Raw genomic sequence first — 21,029 nt, 5'->3', positions numbered from 1 at the left:
AAAAGATGTATAGAACCAATTTTAAAGTCTTCCATGTTCCTGAATTAGCTCATTTTTATTAATTCACACTTCATTCCAACATCCCAACTTCATTCTTAGTTGTTCCATAAAAGGAAAGAAGAAAAGTAAATGCATTGAAGGGTATCAGAAGAGTATTTATGCAGCTATAACTGAGGTATTGTGTAAACCAAATACCATAGAATAGTGTGAATAACCACTAGGATGTGCTGTTGGCCTAAAATTGAAGCCCTGGTATTTAAGAAAGAAGTTTCAAAATTCTGAAATGTGATGTAAACATTAAAACCTCGTATTCTCATTTGGCGATTTCAGAAAAGAAGTACAAAATACAGGTTTTTTGTAAGAAAAGGAATGGGGTATTTGAATTATATGAAAATTTTCCTATCATGCAGATATCCTTAGCAGACATACTTGAAGTGAGAGTTCACTGAAGGAGTGTCACAGCCATGACTATATTCAATTTATTGAATATCCAACATTAGAACTTTTATTGCTGGAAATTATGTGTATTGTTGCAAGGTTTGGTCTCTGTGGTAAGACCTCACGTGCATATATGCAATACATGCAACATCTTTACACACACACACACACACACAAAAAGTGTTCTATAACAAAATACTTGTCCTCTTGGTATTCTGTTGCTTGTTTTAAATATCTATCAGTGCTAAACTAAGATTTGTGGATTTAAACTGATACACTGAATTAGTGGTGTAAAACAATGTACATTTATAAAGATGTAGAGTTCTGAAAATTGTTATGATGGAAACATTTGAAGCACGGTTGTTAAAGTTTGCAATTTGTTATTTCAGTAATACTGACATATTTTGCCAGTTTGGGTACTTGAATTGTTTCATATGTCAGGATTTTCCAGCACTTGCTACTTTATAGTGGCTAACATACTCTTAAGTTGTGTCTTTAGAAAGTAGATTGATAAGCCATGCAAGAGATCTTACGGAAGGATTTGTTTTAACTGTTGAAGCCAAGAATATGATGTAAGGGGTTGGTAGCTCGCAGTCTTTTCAAGCCAGCAACAATTCTTGTGGGCATCCAGAATTACAGAATTCCTTCAGCAAGGAAGAGAGAAACCAGCCTACTTTTGTTTGTTTTTCTCCTTCTAGATTTTCCATCTTAAAAAACATAGCAGGAGCATAAAATGTTAAAGATTCCTAAAATACTTCAATGTTTATGTAGTATAGACAATGCTGTTACTGGTACTGATTAAATGATCTAATAAGCCTTTAATTTGAGTGATTGTCTAACTGATGCATCAAGCTTGCATAATATTAAACATTTCCAATTAAATTATTTCCATCATTCCTTCTAACACCACTCAAGAACTGAGGTTTACTAAAAATAAGTTTTGATCATGCTTTCTTGGTTATTTACCTATCTATGTTGCTAATAGTCTAGAGAATTGAAAGGTAGCACTGAAAAGTTTTGTGTATTCTTTGAAAAAAAAAATAATCCCACAACGTAAACCACTTAAAAAGAAAAAGTCCTTGGTCAATTAAGACATGTCAGCATAACAGCTCTTTCTTCTGAAGAGTAAGATTTTCTCTCTTATTTCTTCTGAGAGGATGAACTGAGTTCTAGTCTGAGTGCCAGGAATTTCTCCATTCTAATTCTGGTACTGACTCAGTTGTAGCCTATGGCAATTTATCACAATTTTTTATATATGTAAAATGGAAATATTTGTCCAGGGGCAATATGAAGATTAATTACTTAATATTTATAAATCGTTCTGAAAAATGAGCATTATGCAGATATTATGATTATTTCTGAGCGGTTGATTCTAATCTGGGATGAGGCCCAGAAAAGGACATAAACACCTGATGCTTAAGTCAGGTGGAATTTAGATGCCCTGGGTCAAAATTGAAGTCCTAAAAATGTTTACACATCTGCCACGTAACCCTGGAGGTACCTCAGTTTGAATGGAAGCTCAGGCGTTTTTTTATTACAAGGTGCATAAAGTACTCCAGAAGTGCTTATTCATGCTCTTAAAGGTACTTAAGCCTTAATAGAACTGAGCAGCCTAGTAACTAACTGAGGCTAATGCCCAGTAGATGTCCAGAAAGGAAGCATTCCTCTGCATGTCTCTCTGCAGAGTTCCATCCCGTAGGTGAGCTCTGAAAATGCGTAGTAAGCCAGGACCCCGCCGCAACAGCTGGCCCCACAGTGGAAGAAAGTGTGTTTCCCTTCAGACTGTAGCTCAGTGCTTAGAACAGACAGAAACGTGGATGAGATCCAGGTTCAATTCCCTTGTCTGTCTGAAAGGACTCAATCCCTTCTTTGGACCATGGTTTCATCAGCAGGCAGCAGACTTTTTAGAATGTAGGAAGGATTCTCTCATCTTCAATTTCACTTTCCAAAGAAGATATTCACTATTCGCCATCAGCATTTAAGTCTTGCAGTTATGGCACATTGGTGAGAAAGAGGAACTGTTGTCAAATTTTACAGAAAATAGAGAAATATTTAGTCCTGGATAAGCACAAAAATAGTTGTTGGAGTTGAGACTAGAATCTAAGACAGAGTGCTCTTCAGTGACTGCCTGCTTATATTAGTCTGCTCCCTATACAACATTATGACTTTTGCGGGTGTACCAAATGCAAAAACTTTCCTTCATGCACTGTATAAAGACTCTAAACTCTGAATTCAATTATGCAGGCCAGGAAGATGAAAATCAGATGGTGCAATACTTCAGAGTGCAGTGCTTTGTCTTTTTCTAGATCTGTCCTAGGTTCAGCAATAGGAATCTGACAGATAGAGTCACAGAATCATAGAATCATTTAGGTTGGAAAAGACCTTTAACATCGAGTCCAACTGTTAACCTAGCACTGCCAAGTCCACCACTAAACCATGTCCCTAAGTGCCACATCTACAGGTCTTTGAAATACCTCCGGGGTTGGTGACTCAACCACTTCCCTGGGCAGCCTGTTCCAATGCTTGATAACCCTTTCAGTGAAGAGATTTTTCCTAATATCCAATCTAAACCTCCCCTGGTGCAACTTGAGGTCATTTCTTCTTGTCCTATCAGTTGTTACTTGGGAAAAGAGACATCCTCAGAAGACACATTCTCTAGACCTTTCACCAGCTTCGCTGTCCTTCTCTGGACACGGTCCAGCACCTAAATGTATTTCTTGTGGTGAGGGACCCAAAACTGAACACAGAACTCGAGGTGCAGCCTCACAAGTGCCAAGTACAGGGGACAATCACTTCCCTGCTCCTGCTGGCCACACTATTGCTGACACAGGCCAGGATGCCATTGGCCTTCTTGGCCACAGGGGCATACTGCTGGTTTGTATGATATAACAGAATCTCTCTCCCCTTCTCTCTTGCTTTCTTCTGTTTCTCTCCATGCTTGTGGTCAGTTCTTAAAATGCCGAGATAAGAAACATAGTCTAACCCTGATTTTCTTCTTCAGACGTCAAAGGGAAAAATCCTTGTGATGTTAATGAAATCAGAATTGGGCTCCAAGTATTAATGGAAGAAGAAATTTTTTGGCAAGTTTCCTGTATAATACCTATTATACCTAAAACACATGCATTTCTGCTGTGATTTGTCAAATCTGCTATTTCTCCCAAGTCAGTACCTGTCTCAATACTTTAAAACAAATTAATTAAAAGGAATTTTATAGTGATATAAATTCAAATGCTCTGAGATGTGGTCTGCTAAGTAAATAGGCTTTTCCTTCCAGAATACATGCATGATTTTGCTTTTATCCTTGCAGGGATATGTTTAGTTAAAATATTTGTAACAGCTTGTGCATATGACTAGGCATTCATCATGGAACAAAATAATAAATACAAAGTTTTCACTTTTTGAGGAATGTTGGTATAAAGAGACATGAAGAGTTGTAAAGATGAAAATAGACTTTGATCCCTGCCAACATGTAAACAGTAATGTGACTAGAAGATTATCTTCACACTAGATACAGTTCTGCGTACCTACAAATAGATAGCGATTAGCTATTAGTGGAAAAAAAAAGTTTGTCAATAACCATAAAAAAACGTAAAACCAAAACCTTTCCTTCTAAAGCAGCACTGTTGTTTAAACATGATAATATTAGAGACTTTTTGGGTGCCTGTAACAGATTGCTTGCTTTTGTGCTGCAGCTTAGAAAAATCCATGAAACAGACTGAAACCCCCTGAACTGGGCCTCTGGAAGGAAAAAGAAAAAAAAAGCTTTTCCATATTTTAAAGTGGCTTTTTAGGCCTCCTGAGTCTTTCTGGCACATTATTCTCAGACCCTTATGGACTGGGATGCTGCCAAACAGCTTTTTTCCCACAAAACTTTAATAAACTTTGAGTGCTGGACAGAAGAGTAGTGCAATTCCCAAAGAGAGATTTCACTACAGGATTCCAAAATACCTACAATATAGAAACTAGCCTCTGAATGAACCCAGCAATATTTTTGCTTGGTTTTCTTACAAATACAAGAAATTCAGTTCTGTGTCTTACACTGGTTTAGCACTTTCCTTTCCTCTGTTTAAGACACTGTTTTCTTTTACCAGCAATATGATTCCTAATATTGTTTTATAAATTAGCTATGCCTATTCTAATGCAAGTATACTTTGATTTTGCCAGACACTAAACCATACTTACAACCACATCAAAATATTTTGTATCTACAAAGTGTTTAGACACACATTGCCCAGAAGGAGAAATGTACTGGAGGAGTCCTGGGATAAATTCAGCTCTCAGTTACCATGCCTAGAGGAAGTGAATCCAAGCGAGTCTGTAGCATTTCTTTGGACTGTTATCCACTGCTAGACCTTGTCAAACTTTAGCATTTGCTACCTTCCATTGGAAACAAGAATATCAGCTGCCATTGAAAATTGAGCTTTTCTATATAATTGCTTTTTTTCTCCTACACTTGCCTCTAACACCTGTGCTACTTGGAGTTTGGCATAAGCTCATTTCATGTTTCAGGTGGGAATAATGTTTGTTCTGTGTGTGCTTGAAGTAGTTCAAAGCCAAAGTAACAGGAAATTTCTTCTGGTGTATTTTGAAGGAAGTCTGTATGAGGTGGCAAAGAGAGAACTACAGCAAAAAGGTTCACATTAGTCATCTCAAACTCCTAGTGTGCTACAGCTAGCATTCCAGTCGTGGGGCAGGAATACTGAACTTGATTGTTTCAGTTAATTTGTAGAGAGTTTTTACATCAATAAACATAGAGTATTTATACATCAGAGGATCATTATCACAACAGGCTTGGTCCTATTCTCTGAGCCAGCACTCCCAGGTGCATGTGAGCACTCCCATGGATTTGGCTGGGAGCTGCTTTCACCTAATTCAGAAAAAAATTTTGAGTCAAGTGGTTAATTCAGTTCTGAAAGACGCTCAGACAATAGCTGAAAGAAGAAATCAACTCATGTCTTAAGTATCTGGTCCTTCCCCTGCTTACTCAGACAAAGCTTCCACTGACTTCCAAGAATCCAGTTTAGCATGTAAAACAGCAGTTAAGTCCATTTCAGTCTGAGTTTTGCTAGAGTAAAGCGTACATAATTATCTTCAAAATTACATACTTCCCTTGCAAAACACTATTTTTATTTACTTCTATGATTCTGCAGTAATACATTTTGTAGACAAAAGTTTCATGCTTTGTCATCCCCAAGAAGATTCCTTTTGGAAAGCTTAAAGGAAAATTCATTCAGTTACAGTTACACATACAGTTAAAGGAAAAAATATATAATCAGCTTCAAAAATGTACACTTTTATGGTTTTGCAGTATTCAGAAACCAGACACCCTTAACACATCTAAGTATACTTCATAAATTGAATTAAGCAAGGAGAAATACCCTTTTTATTTGTGAGAAAGATGCAAAGTCACAAATATGTACAGTTTATGTGAATCCATGTGCAATTCTGGAGCATATAGAGGCAGTTGTGAACACTGTACATGTATGTTCAAGTACCTACATACTGTAATACACTTGAAACAGGATGGCATGATAAATAGGACTGGACTATTGATACGACTTTTTGAAGAATGCAGTCATTCACTTAGCAAAATACAAAGTAGGCAGAACTTAGCCTTGCTGGTTGTGAACAGGACCTCCCAAACATAACTGTCCCTAGAAAACATAAAAGAACAAACCTTTATGCTGTGAGATGCCTATTACTCTGAGTGTCATCTGTGATTGAGAACCCCAAATACAGCAATTTAAAAAGGAGTTACAGTGAAAAAAAGCCCAAGAATCAGCAGTGATAAATTAAAGCTGCAAAGTTTAATTTTTAAAGAAAATTTTAAAAAGAAATCTGTGAGAGTTTCAGTGGAAATGGTGTCTTGGGGATTCTGGCCGCTAAAACCAAGGGCATTACTAATGACTTACACTGGTGATTCTTCCAGGTAATTGTACTTTGACCTGCTTTGGAGTTCCACAAGGCCATGAAAGTTGCATCCTAGAGACACCATGCTACTTTTAAGTACCTGCTTCTAAGTATCTGGGCAAGAACATTGCAGGTGAAAGCCTGATAGGACTTGTAGACATGTTTTTGGAAGAGAATGAGTGATTGTTGATATTTTCTTATAAGAAAACACATCTTTGGCATAAGGAAGATGACCAGCATGAAAAATTTTGACCCAAACAATTAGTATGCAAGTTTCAAGCAACTAAAACTAAGTTTTACAAAAAACTAAAACTAAGTTTTATAATAACTGAACATAAGAATCATAGAATCATAGCATCATCATTTGGGTTGGAAAAGACCTTTAAGATCATCGAGTCTGACTGTAAACTTAACACTGCCAAGTCCACCACTAAACCATGTCTGTAAGTGCCACATCTACACGTAAGGAAACATAAGAAAATGTCTGAACCTAAGGATTTTTTTTTTTTTATTGAAGGGTGACAGTATTGCAACAGATTGTCCAGAGAGGTTGTGGAGTCTCCATCCTTGGAGGTATTCAAGACCTAAATGGACATGGAACCAAGCAACCAGCTCAATGGAAATAGTGGGATGTCTATGTAAGAAAAATATAATGGGTTCCGTCAAGGGAGAATTGATGTCATGTGTGAAATCAAAGATAAACTGTATTGATGAAGTAACAGTCCCTCTATACTAAACCTGCAAATCTAATGTACAAACAGTGCATAAGTAGCATAAAGATAGTAAAAAGGTCATTTTCTTACTGGCTGAACAGTATGGCCACAATGACTGATGTATTGTGGGAGGTGGGAATGCTGTGAGGGTATGGACACACTAATAATGGAGCACTTCAATTACATGAGGTAGAGTGCATAAATGTAATGCTGGGACGCAATGCTCAAACTTCCTATGGTATTGTACATGGCTGCTCTGGAACAGAAATCAGGGAACCCACAAGAGAAGTCTGAACTTGATTGTGGTAGTTCACAGGACTTGGTTAAATACTGCTATCAAAAACAAATTTGAGGAACAACCTGATGAAGAATAATAAATACTTTTCCAAGCACATCAAGACCAGACAGATAGCGAAGACTGACATGTGTCAAAGGTATAAAAGGAAGCTTAGAGAAGATAAAGTCATAGCAGATTAGCTAAATCCATTGCATCTACACTCGCTGTATTGGAGCATAAGTAGCTTTCCATAACAAAACTGTCTTGATAGTGGTTCTAAAGATCTGATTTAAACCAAGGAAGAGCTTGTAGGTCAAATCAAGAAAACAGTAACAAATCCCGGGTCAAAATGGTATTTACCTAAGTATTTCGAAGAAACTCGTATGGTGAAACAATGCATAGCAAACATATGCTCAAGGAGCGGGGGAGAGGAAGAGAGAGATATTTTCTGCATGAAAAGATAAAGTCTGTATTCAGGAAACCAGTGGAACCTATAATGAAGAATAGAGTTCATGGCTGCATTGCTAAACATTACATATTTAGAATAATCAATAGGACTTGTACAGGGAACTTACAGCTCACAAAATTATGTTCTCTGAGAGTGTCATTGAAGATGTTCACGAGACTTGTCACATTGATATAATCTGTTTGGATTTCCAGAAGACTATTTGCAAGATCCATCTTCAAAGACTTAAATCAACTAAGTTTTGATGGTACAAATACAGTGTTAGGATTTATTACAGAGGGATAAAGAACAAAATAGATCATGATTGTGCTGCTGCATCTAGGTCACATTGATCTCTCTTCCATCCCTTCCATCTTGAAAATAGCATAGTAGAACTCAGGAAAATACAGTAAAGGGCAAAATATGATCAATGGTAGAGAACAGCTTTCATACAACATAGGAGTAAACAGACTAGTCAGCCTGAAAAAGACATCTGAGTCTATAAGCTCATGAATAGCAAGGTAAACAAAGAGCAATTGTTTACTGTCTCTTAATACAAGAACTAGGGGATATTGAAGGAAATTATCAAATGGCAAGTTCATAGCAGCCTCACACAATGTAAGTTAAACCACTGGATTCATTGCCTCAAGATGGTATGAATACTGAAAGATTACACTGGGTCAAAAAGATAAATTCATGGAGAAATACCAGTGAAGTGTTACTGTATGCTTACACTTACACCCTTCCCAAGGTGTCTGCTATTGATCATCATGGGTGACAGGAAGGTCTGACTCAGTATAACTGCTTTAGGTTCTTAGATTCCTATGATCATTATGCTCATATATATACAAAATAGAGCTGACTCTTGTGCTGGACAGGAATGTGTTAATTTTACATAGAGAGTTCTAAACTCATCTATCTTTATAGCATTCTTTTTTTTTTGTACCATTTTTTTAAAAATTATTTTTACTTTTGAAGGACCTCTCAAGAAATTGGCTTGTCCACTTCCTAAACTATATGCTACCAAAAATGAATGTTTTAAATCACGATTGTATATTCTGAATGCAATTATTCCACCTATAATCGCACTACAGTCACATATTAAATCCCTACCTTGTGACACTTAATGTCTCTATGTATTCATCCCAAACTGCATTTTGCTTTTTTGCTGCCATATTTCAGTTGCAAAAATATCACTTACTTGGTGATCACAGTCACCTGGAGGTCTGTTTCCATGATTCCATCTTCCCATTAGAGAGCAGCTTCTGAGTATCTTCTTTAGATGTATTCCTTTCCTTTTCCGCAAATTGATACCAATTATCTTCTGTCTATGTTTATCTCCTTTTAGGGTTTAATCCATTCCATGATGTTATTATAAAATTAAATTGATTTACTTCCTTGTTTATAGTAAATCCTTCATCTTCTAAGTCCTTTTTCTTTTTAAAGTAATACTTGTGAAAGGTATCAGGCTGATTGACCTAAAATGTAAATTCTTTAGCTATGCTGGGATCGTGAACAATACAGCAAGAGCTGTAAACTCCCACACGGTTAAATTCCACACATTGCTCTGTTAATACACTTCAAGTTTGACCTGAAAGAGGTTTTTCTAGGCAGTGTTTATATTGGTGAAATTTCTTACGCAGCACTTCTGCAGCTCCACAGGTAGAAACAAATGTTTTGTGGTTGTTTTTTTTTTTTCTTTTTCTTGTAAACCTGCAATTTTGGACAACAAGCTAGTTTATGTTAGACTTCTCTTTAAGGATAAATTCTGTAATTTGAGTCCAGAGTAGATTTTGGTTTCTGGACCTTTGTTTCTTTCCTAAAATTCATAACAGAAATCATGACTGCCAAAGCTATGCTTGATCTAGTTCTAAATTAATTCATTCGGGTACCTGTAACCATTAATTGTAGTAGCACGTTATATTGTTTGCTGTACTGCTGAGTTAAGTTTAGGCTGTCTAGGCTGAGCTTTTTGTCTGTATAGTGAGATTGCAAATACCAACTCTAAAGTTAATTTGGCTGTATTTATTTATATCTGTACTTTGACAGCTCTCGAACTGTTTGTAACAAAAATACTAATCCATTGCACATTACATTAGACTTCAGAATCTTCTATACTGTGTATATCTAAAAGTTAATTTTTTTGCTTTTTACTCTTAGCTTAGTATAAGGATTGCATAAAACCTTTTTCTTCCTTGATGTGACACAGAAGCGTTCATCTTTTTATTGATTGTGATTCTGAAGAGACTTTGAGAAAAAAGTAGTGGAAAATTGACAGAAAGCCTTTCCTAAAGATGGAAAAACTCATTTCAATAACGATATTTAATTGGTTTTTTCCCCATTAATTTTATTCTGTTTCCTATAATCACCTGCCCTACAACTGTTACATTTTAATTACTTCATCTTCAGGAACTACCCTGACAATTTAAGGTATGTTCACATTGGAACTTTTGGTATAGGGCAGTAATACTGAAGGCCAGCATTAGGCCCAGATAACGTTAACATTCGAAGTAGTGGAAGCAGTCAAGAGTTCAACATAAGTTAATTCATGCTGCTTATTGACACTGTTAAGTCAGGGACAAGAAAGTATCTCAGAGAGAAGGACAAAATAATGACAGAAAGGTCAAGGACAAACTGTAAGCACTAGGTCAGAGAAACTGGAATTCAACACACAACTTCCAATTTCTCTAACCTGTGTATTAGACTATTTAGAGAAAGTTTCATTATCTTTTGAATTTGCAGAGTTCTCAGGGTTCTGCAGAATTTGGATAATGAAAAATGTTAACACTCCAAATTTGTTGTAGATCACTACTTATCATCAATCTTTTAGTATTAAAAACATTATGAAGTTTCATTTTTAATGTTTTATAAAATTGTTATGCAACCTATGTTGCCATGAGCTTGCAGAGCATAGTTTTGGAAAAAAATCTTTAGAGTATTTATACAACACGTAGTTGAAGCAGCATTTGGAATAGATTTTCAGCTCCCTGGTAAGCTCGAAATTGTTCTTGAATTGCATTGTTTGTTTATTTGGGTTGGTCAATCCCTTCCATTTTCCATCTTGGCACCCACTGTAACAAATTGTTGCTAACATGTCTGGAACTGTTAACCAGTTCTAGGCATAGCATAGCAATTTGGGTTACAAAGTAGTGGTGAAGTAATCGTACTTGAACTAAGACATAAAGAGTATATTAAATTAATTATCTGTATTCAGTTTTGAGACTCAATAGGGAAAAATTTAACCAATTACCCAATAAATTAAGCATTCTTATTTTCAATTCAAGAGAAGGATTATTGAAACTTACTAGCAAATTAACTAAAAAGTAATCTACTATTACTAAGTGGAGCTTCATAAGAAGTTTGTGAGGCTGGCTTAGTTATAGAGAGCTCCTTTTCTTGTGACATGTAATTCTTTTTCATGTAATACATTTTCCATATTATTTTACTTGATTATTTTATTTGCATACAGAACAACATTTATGAAATCACAAACCTGTGGCAAAAACTGCAAAGTGGGAATGACTGTACGTGGCAGTTCTCATGCAGTGTTTAGTTGGTGCAAACTGTTTTCCCAAAGCCTAGAAACTACATCCTTAGAACGGCTAAATATGTAATCAGCTACAGAAGATGAAATCTTCTGGAAGGAGGCAGATCCCAGAGGTCTGTATATCAGGAGAATTGTAAAGGGTTTCAGTTTGACTCAGTAGGGTAAACCCCCACAGAGATACTTTTGTCTCGGATACATCAACTTCTTCAGGAATACAGCATACTACATCCCCTGCAGTAATAAAAATTGATCCTGTGGTTCCTCTGACATAGGATTGCTATATTTCTGAGAGATATGTGCTCACACTATAATATGTCCACATTGATTTCAGTGTGGACCAGAATTGTTTCAGTAAAACTGATCTGCATAATTGCAGAAGGCATGTCAGGGATTCGTTATGTTAGGATATTCCAGCCAGCTGTACATTTCCAGTATCTGCCTGAACAGTGAAGAGGACACATGCAAGAAGTGCATTGACATAGATCATTCTATTGGTATCTGTGTGATAACTTGTATAAGAGTTACATCTTGGAGTAAGGACAGGATCAGGACAATACTCTGGATTTTCAGAATATCAGTATTCTATAGTAAGGATTGTTGCCTGCAAGTAGACAATCTTCCTGTTCTCCTATTCTGGCCACCTGTCTCTGGTGGTGGAGTGGTGTTAGAGGAGAACCCTGTAATGTTTAACTTCCTTTATTAAGCTGATTTTATGGGAGGAAAAGTGTGCCAAAGCTTTTCTCACCTGAGCATATGAGGAGATGATAATTTCGCAATTACTCATGTAAACCCCACAGAATCTTTTACTTCTGTCCTGCTTAGCTGTAATGGGCTTAGTCACACTGCCATTGTTACCATGCTGATGGGTCTCCATCATACATTCTGACTGAAATCCCAGTCCCACTGAAGTCTGTGGGAACTTTATCATTTACTTCAGTAGATTCAGCATTTTATCCCAAGTTACTCTTGAAACTTGAAAGTACATTAATAGCTCGTTTTAACTTTGATTGAGGTGATACCTTCAGACAGTGAATAAAATAACATCCTTCTTTATTTTATTATTTCAATCAGTGTAGATGCATTCAGTTCTTATGTGAACAAATTATAATCTGGGGTAAGTAAGGCTAGACTGGGCAAGTCTTGATGCCATTTTCATACTTTCCAAGCAGATTATAAAAAAAAAAAAACCAAAATTGATAAAATGTATAAAAGTCATTAACTGGAAACATAAATTAGTTACAAAACACAGAATTGGGATACAGTTCATATGTAAGACCACTTCTAGTCTGAAAAATCTGGAAATCTTAGAAGTGAATTTGATCTTTCCTTAGCTGCTTTTTTATACTGAAGTTATAGCCAATAATCTTATTTGTAGATTAACCTCATGCCTTTTTCCCTGTGGTATTTCAAACATAAGCTTAAACAAATTTGGATGTCCAGGCTAAATTCTTGTATTTGTTATCAAGTGAATTTACCCAATTTTGAAATTTACTACTGTGATAGTCTCTTTTCTAGAATATTGAATATTGAAACAAACTCTGATTATTAGGAATATATTCATTCTTTTCTATTTCTCAACAAGCACTTCTATGTTAAAACATTGCAATACTTGATTGCCAAATGGGCTATTCACATCTTTGGTTATCATAGGTTAGTCATATCTGGTATCGAAGTGCTTATAGTTAAATTACACTTTTTTTTTTTTTCCCTGCTTTCTCTCTAAATGAGTCACACTTTTAAAGAAAATGGAAGAGAAGATCAGAGGGTGTTGTATATAAATGCACTTTATGTGGAAGAACAGCCACTGGTTAAAGTTCTGTGCAAGCAAATTTTCTTATATACAAATGATCATAAAAATGAAATAATTCAACATTTTATTCTTTGATTTTGGAGTATTCTTGGCATTGGAGTTGTTGCAGTTCATTTGTGATACAGGAAACCCAGAAGATGCTGGATATTTCAAAAAATTCTAGCTAAAGACTTTTTTGCTGTGCAAGAAGGCAATGTTAGTTAACACTCAGTAAGGCATCTCCCTTTCTTCACAATTATTTCTGAGGTTAAGATGTCTCCTGGAGCTAATACTTTAGATAAACATTGCAGGGAAATCAAATAACCTGGCATTGGATAGTTACATCTTGCTAATCCCCAGAATTTAGACCCATTTTATATACTGGACCATAAAGATTTATAGCCCTTAGAGTATTTTATTCCAGCTCATGAGACTCTGGACATTCTCACCATTCATGTAAACATCTACTTTTTTAATTTATTTTTTTTTTCCCGGAAAAAAAAAAATTCCACTAGTAGTACTGAACTGTAGTATCCATTTGTCCCAAGAGTACTATGTTAATTTTCTGCTTAAAACTTGACTCTAAAAATTTGTGACTTTTCTGGTAGTGTTGTTTAATTGTGCTTCTGTATTGGAATATACCATATATCTGGAGATGGATCCTTTATTAATACTGTGTAGATATTTGAAAGAAAGCTAATAGAAATGTATACTTTATTCAGAGGCAATACCAAGGAGGCCACTGTACAAAAATTTTGGAGAGGAAAAGACACAAATACTTTAGACACAGAGATTTCAATAAATATGAAGTGTGGCTACAGGATGGCACAGTGGTGTCTAGTAATGATGGATTTCTAATCTTTCCCTATGTTTAAAATATATAGCAGAATGCATGTTCTCTTGGATGGCTTAGAAATGCTTCTTATTAATTGTTTTGGGTGCTTGATTCAGTAACTTGTAGACTCAGTCTTTTTACTCCCAATTACTAAAACAGCATGAGATTAAAGCGAAGGCCTTATTCTGAGATGCACCAAGTATTTCCAGATCATTGATTTCAGAGCAGTTTGTAAATATTCAGTTACTTTAAGAAATGTGGGCAGAGTGCTGCTGATGAATGGAAGAAATTATTTTTTCTTATCAGTTGTAACACTTATTATGTTGAGCTTTATTGTAATAATAAGCTACTGTAAGTAATGAGACTGCAAAACTGTGACTCAAGCAAGAGTTCATTTCAGAAGCAGTGGTATCTGTATAGGGAAAAAGCTGATCGTAGATGAGATACTAGAGGTCAATTAATTTCATCTTCCTTTAGGGAAACTGGAGATGACCTACATTTTTTTTATTTAGTTCTTATCTTCCTTTCCCACACTTGGACTAATGATAAGCTGTGTTTCTTTTAGAACCACATTTTAAACATGCCTGCTTTTGGTTGGGTTTTTTCCCTATGCAACTTGGGAATTGTTTCTGTTCTGTAAACTTTTTATGTGGCTTCTCTTACTCTGATTTTGGAGATAATTGCCTTTATTTAGTCTTTGAAAGAGTGAGGAGTGTAAATGAGGAATACTTCACTGAGCCAAGCTTTGCACAACTGATTGTCTGGAAGAAATTTTGCAAGGCAACGTTAGCATGCAGTCCAACTGTGTTTCTTGTAATGAAAATGCATGCTTTGCCTCAGGGACATTTGAGCAGAAATCTGTTCATACAAATGTAGCAGAATTTGAATTTGTACCATGTCTTCTCACAAACTGAAACCCATAAGGCTTCACAGAATCAAATGATGTATTAACAAGATTGTGGTAAATATGTAAATGATGAGAGGGAAACAGAACAAAAGCAAGTAATTCCACAAGCAATGGAACTTACAAATACTGGTTTCAAAGAATTTGTGTGTTGTGATTTTATTCTCAGATGTCTTACAAGTTGCAAGCTCTGATCAAAGCTTTTTCCGTATCTGAAATGTTCATAACATCTCTCTATCATGTGAATTTGTTGAGTACATATAAACTCCATTTCAGCAATTTTCTGCATAGAGCACAAGTAGGATCTTGTTCTTCTACTCATCCTGCAGGTTTTGTGAAATTCTCTGTAATTTCATAATGATGATAACTCTATTCTGTAAAATTTATTGAAATTGGGTAGGGGTTTCATAGGTTTTTTTGAAAGATAGAGGGACAGACAGGTAAACACCTGAAACTGACTATATTAAAAGCAAAAATAAACATATTCAGACATGAGAGCTGCATAAGCCTCCATTCACAGAACCAAGATAACAATTCTGTCAGGTGAAATTTATGATGAACTACTACATTGGCACTTTTTTCCAAAGCACAGGAGCTGGCTAGGTCAGGTCTGAAGCAGAGTTTCATATGTAAATAAATGAATACAAGCATAAAAGTAAGTGAAAACCTATGTATGCTGTATCTTTGAAGCAAATGAGTATAAAATATACCAAAGAGGAAATGTTTTGTGAGGTTTGAAAAAATGCATATTGAAAACAAGAACAATAATTGGATTCTAAAATTAAAGAAAATTCTGTGAAGTGTTTGAAGTTGAGATGTGAGACTGCATGTAAGAGGAAACAGTCAATGAAATTATACACTGACTGGACTGAAAAGAGTTGGGAACTGTGAAGTCCACAAAAACAATGTTTGTGATAGTTAAATAGATGTTGATTATGATGAACAGATGTTCCAAACAGTGTAAGAAATTAATCTGAAACTTGTGGAATAGAGATCCTGTCAGCTGCAGAGGAAAGCTAGGCTTGGTTCAGCTGAGAGGAATGCAAATAGCAGACATAAAAATGTCTATAAAATAAGATGGAAGGACACTTGTTGTAGAAAGTTGTTCTGATGCAAAAGAGAAAGCAGCTTCTGTGCAACAGCAGAGGAAAGTCCCAACTAAACCTCCACTGGTTTTGGTGCACAAAGAGAAATGCCAGAGCATCTTTTTGCAGAACTTGGCAGGAAAGGGAAAGGCTAAAATTAAGTCTTGTTGAATTTCAGAATTGTGGAAGACTTTTGTTGGCTCTTTTGGAAAGGTAGCTTTTTCAGAATTGAGGGTAGGTACAATACTAGAAGGAATATTTACCATTATCAGTGGGCAGAATAGGAGAGCAATTAAAAACCTTAGGAAGTTTTACAGAAACAATTCCCCCCTCACCATAGCTGCCACATCATAACACCCTTTGTCCTTATGATTCATTTGTGAGTGGGAGCAGCAGCTGCCAGTGAAAATACAAAAGAGCATGCATGGCAAAAAGGAGTCTGAGACCTCCCCAGACCTCACTTGTCAGTGTTAACTTAGGCTCTGTCTGTCCTTCCACTGGGTGAAGGAGATGAAATGAGGATCACCAATTAGTTTTTGCAGGCTTTGATGCCTAAGTAAGCTTCCAAAAATCATTCTAAAACATTCTAGAAAACATCCCTCACATCTGTTAGATACTTTACCCTCTTTTTTCTTTAGTTAAAGGTTTTGTATTTTATAATGTTGCCGCTAAGGTCAGTCAGTTCTTTGGGGAGTAGGAAGATGTTTGTTCCGTCTAGGCTGAACTGGCTTCAAGTATGCTTTGTGTCCGCGCATCCATATATCTTTGCCACGTAATAGAGCCAACTATTGGTTTGAAAGTAATAGATGTTTGAAGTGTTAATGCTGGAAGGAAAACTGTTAGCTTTTCATGACTTGTGGTTGGTATCAGTGCTGGTAAAGCCTGAAAGTAGTCCATTTCAGAGTCTGAAACTTTTGCATGTAGATGAGTTTTTTTGTAGAAGTTAAGAGTCTGGAAGTTTCTGTCCTGGATTGTCTCTACTGCTCACTGTCTTATGTAGACAGGTGGAAAACATTGTCTCTAAAAAACCAGATTAATGATTTGCTGGTATAGTATGAATTTTTTGGTTCATCTAACCATCAGATAAATAACAGAAGAGGGGAATGCGCCCAAAGCTTTTTCTTGCCTTGAAATAAAGAAGGGGCAATCTACAACTTAAATTCATTTCTCATGTCTGTTTTCTGTTTACTTTTATCATCTGCTCAATACATTCTGTCGAAGAAGCAGTGAAGTTATCAGGATATAACGAGACTCAGTAATTCAACCTTCTCAAAGGAAAGCATTGTTACTCATTTACTATGATTTTTGATACGGTTTGAGGATGAAATGTTTGGAATAAAATTCAGCCAAGCCTCATTCAATACCATGCTCTTAGGCACTACTACAGAGTACTGTCAGAAGACTGTATTTAGGTTTATAACATATGAACATAAATTTGTATGTATTTATACATGCATATATGTCACACAAAAGCACACAAAAATACATAAACCAATTTAAAGAACTTTTTTTTTTAATATACTTTAGAAGATTTGTGTGAATGTAAACATTTGGGAAACTTGTGCAGCAGAAGTCACTGTAGGCACTAGCATTTTGACCTCATAAATAAAAATATGCAGGATTATATCTTTCACTTGAAATGTAATGGATGTTTAAAATTTTGTGGAATTTTAATTACTGCTTCTTAGCCTGGCACAACACATGCTACAAATTTCCTAGCAGATTTGTGCAGGAGGCATATTATATATGACACCACACTATTTAATTCCACTATTTAATGAAAGGCTACCTATTAAAAATTTTTATAGCCAAACAAGGAATCTCTTGCCATGTAACCATAATGGATGGAAATAATAAGTAAATCACCAGTTTACATGTATGCAAGCAATATTTTCTATATATTATTCATAGCATTCGTATGGTTAACAATTCTAATAAACTATCAAACCCCATTAAAATCTTTTAACATTGTGAGAGTAAGACAAAGAACTCTGCAAGCATAAGGCACAAAACACCCTTGTGCACATCCAACTGTTAGGGACTTCCACAGTTCTGCATTCACTATGACTATAACCTCATGTTCACAATGTGTAAGTAGTGTTCTGCATAGTTGCTATGATAATAACCATATTCTCAGAACTCTTTGGACAGCTGAATAATGTTTCACTGTGTTTCACTGACCCTCATTTTGACTTAGATTTAACACAGCTACAGTCTAACTAGGTTAATAGGTTCATATAGTTTAAGAATTAACATGGCAGGTTAATTAAAAACACATTGTAAGGTGCCCCTTTGTGGGCATCTTTCATTCTTTTTGCTGATATAGATTATGTTTATTATGGTTATTTTGTACAGAGCATTAGAATAAATAACACAGTATAGTACTGTATTATTAATACCTCTTTTTTTGGTATTAATCTGTGCTTAAGTGCCAAATGTTTATGCTACTTTAAATGGTCATTTCCTATTTTTTGAGTACTGAAGTGCTACAAAGGTGAACTGCCCAGCTAATGTCCCGACCCATTGTAACATAAGTAAATAAAATACTGGTGTGGACCAAAACATTTTCCAACATAAACCTGAAAAACAACAACAACAACATGCAAAACATACTGGTGAATGGAATATATCCACCACACAAATAAAAGTTAAAAGACAAATGGGCAGAGAGAAAATATAGTCACAGACAGATTCCATTTTGATATCTTCTAAAAAATTCCAGAGTGATTATTTCTAGGTGACAGTCAAGTAAAAAGATTGTTTTGTAGCAGTCAGACACTGGACAGTTCCTGCTTGGTTCAGAAGAGCAAACCACCTGTGTAGTTCAAGTCAGTTTTTTGGTGTCATAATCACATCAATATCATTTTCAGAGACAGAATTACCATCCAGTGGATCTCAGTCCATAGAACATCACAGTTATAGCCAGTCAATCCACTCAGTCACCTCTAGAATTAGGTACAAGGGTGTACATGTCTGAATTGATTATGGAACAGTCACTGGGCTTCCTGCTGAAATAGCTTTGTTGTGACTTTTTTTTTCCTGTTTGATTCTGAAGTGGTATGAGAGTCCTTAATTTTCAGTTTATGCTGTCTTTATGGCTGCTTCGATCTGTATTGTGATTGTTTAATTCCTGATTTTTCCACTGAATGCTTGTTCCATTCATAGGCACCGAAGTCACTAGACTCTTAGATTGGGAGCAGCAACAGCAAAGACATGACTGGAAATTAAAAAAAAAAAAAAAAAAGGTTAACACAAATCTTTCAACTTTGCAAATTGGCAGCCATATTTTTCATTCAGAAATGAGCAGACGATTCTAGTTGAAGTGAGTGATAGCTGCATGCAGGCAAATTTTTTATCCTAGGATGCAAACGATTCTTGTGATTAAACATCACTAATGCAGCAAATTAGGCCCAGCCTGTGCCTCTTATTTAAGAAAAATTTCCACAGTATCAAAAGGGAAATTTGACTAAGGTAAATAGATTGAGAGCTGGCAGAACTCAATACATATTGTAAGAGCTGGGTTGGGTTTTTTCCCGTCTTTATCACTGCACTTCAAATTTAGGGATCAGTGTGCTGCTTAGCATGTAAAAGAAAAGAAGAAAATTCCCCAGCCTGTGACGTAGGTCTCTTCTCACACTGCAGAAGAATATAAATAGTTTAGGAAAAGGGATGGTGAATATATTGAGGTGTATAATTTTTCACAGTTAAGAACAGATGATCATTCAGGATCATGCTCCCAGGTTCTTCACAGGCTGGTATGTTCAGTTGTATCTTCTGAAAGGAGCAGAAAGGACTCTTCAGCTATCCTCCCCTCCCTTCACAAAAACTAGTGCCTAATTCTATGTAGATGGAATCTCTACTTTAGGGGAAAGAGTTAGGGCCTCAGAGGAGCAACGGCAATATCAGCAGTAGATCCATCACTTCTGTGAACTCAAGGAGAAGGAGTGTTGCAGAGAGGTAAAGCCAGACTTAAGATATATGTGCTATCTCTCTGTGGGTGGGTATGTAAAATAGCAACAGAGGTAGGGTGAGAAACTCAAATACAAAATGGAAAGATTGCCTGAATTAATGACCTTGATAGTAGAAGGGAAACGGTAAGCTATACTGAGAAGCTGAGAAGGATTAAATAATAGCTGAAAAGTCTTTAATTAGAGTTGTTGGATGGTAATTTTATTTGGAAGGACAAATGGGAAGAATGAACTAATGACATGAGGAGCAGTCTGGTAGTATGGAAGGACAAATGGGAAGAATGAAGTAATGACATGAGGAGTAGTCTGGTAGTATGCACTGTTACCTCTCCCTTTCACCTGAGGACCAGTTCAGGTATATTATCTTCTCCACAGTTCCCAAATGAAGTAGGGGACTATAAAAAGCAAAGCTGACTTCTTATTTATCATGTGAAAATGCTCCCTTGAAATACTTCGTAAGTCTGAGCAAGCTACAGACAAACAGGTATTCTCTATTCTAATAATTTATTACATTTTTTCAGTAGCTTGAGTTGCCTATCCACAGACTTAAAGTTTAGTGGTGCAGTCCTGTCGTCTTTTATTTTTCTTTGCAGATAAAGCTATTTCAGTCTTTTTTTTCCGTTTAATTACTTTCGTTACCACTATACGCTCCCATTTTCTTTCTTCCTGTATTGCCTTTATTAGGTGAACTGGGACTTGCAGAGGCACAATGTCACAAGGAAATTATTTTAGCCTTAAAATACATTTTTATTTGTAGGAACTGGAAAAATGCAGGCAAAAGCCACAATGCATATTTAAATGCCAAAGTCAACTCAGGTGCCTGATTTGGTAATCAAGCCTGAAATTTTTAGTTGTTAATGGGATTGTTTAACTGCAGACAGCTTGGTGTCCTATGTACATGTTCTTTGACTTCATCTGGAGTGGGAAATATGTTACAAAAAAATTCTATTTCATGTACATGTCACATGCAGATAAATAGTACTTACAAGAGCATGTCTGTCTCAGTTTACATGTTTACATATGAGGACTAAGTCAAACTTATTTACTGGTTTAGCATTTCAGGTAAAGTGGATAGTTCTTTCAGTTTGGTATGTGTGCTATGTGAGCTGCTAGCTGGT

The 21,029-nt window shown here is 36.0% G+C and overlaps 1 protein-coding gene across 1 annotated transcript in view; it reads right to left on the bottom strand.

Moving 5' to 3' along the window:
- Positions 1-17,703: 17,703 nt before the first annotated feature.
- Positions 17,704-21,029, bottom strand: part of EDNRA (endothelin receptor type A) — a 34,382-nt gene continuing 31,056 nt past the window's right edge. Inside the window, exon 8 of the mRNA XM_049815061.1 lies at positions 17,704-19,160. Within this exon, the coding sequence (XP_049671018.1) occupies positions 19,020-19,160 (141 nt within the window). The 3' untranslated portion in view covers positions 17,704-19,019. The remainder of the gene's footprint in view (positions 19,161-21,029) is intronic.

The sequence above is a fragment of the Accipiter gentilis genome, chromosome 12 (genome assembly GCF_929443795.1).
Source record: "Accipiter gentilis chromosome 12, bAccGen1.1, whole genome shotgun sequence".
Lineage (NCBI taxonomy): Eukaryota > Metazoa > Chordata > Aves > Accipitriformes > Accipitridae > Astur > Astur gentilis.
Note: the sequence above shows the minus strand (reverse complement) of the source record. Positions and strands in the feature narration are given on the sequence as shown.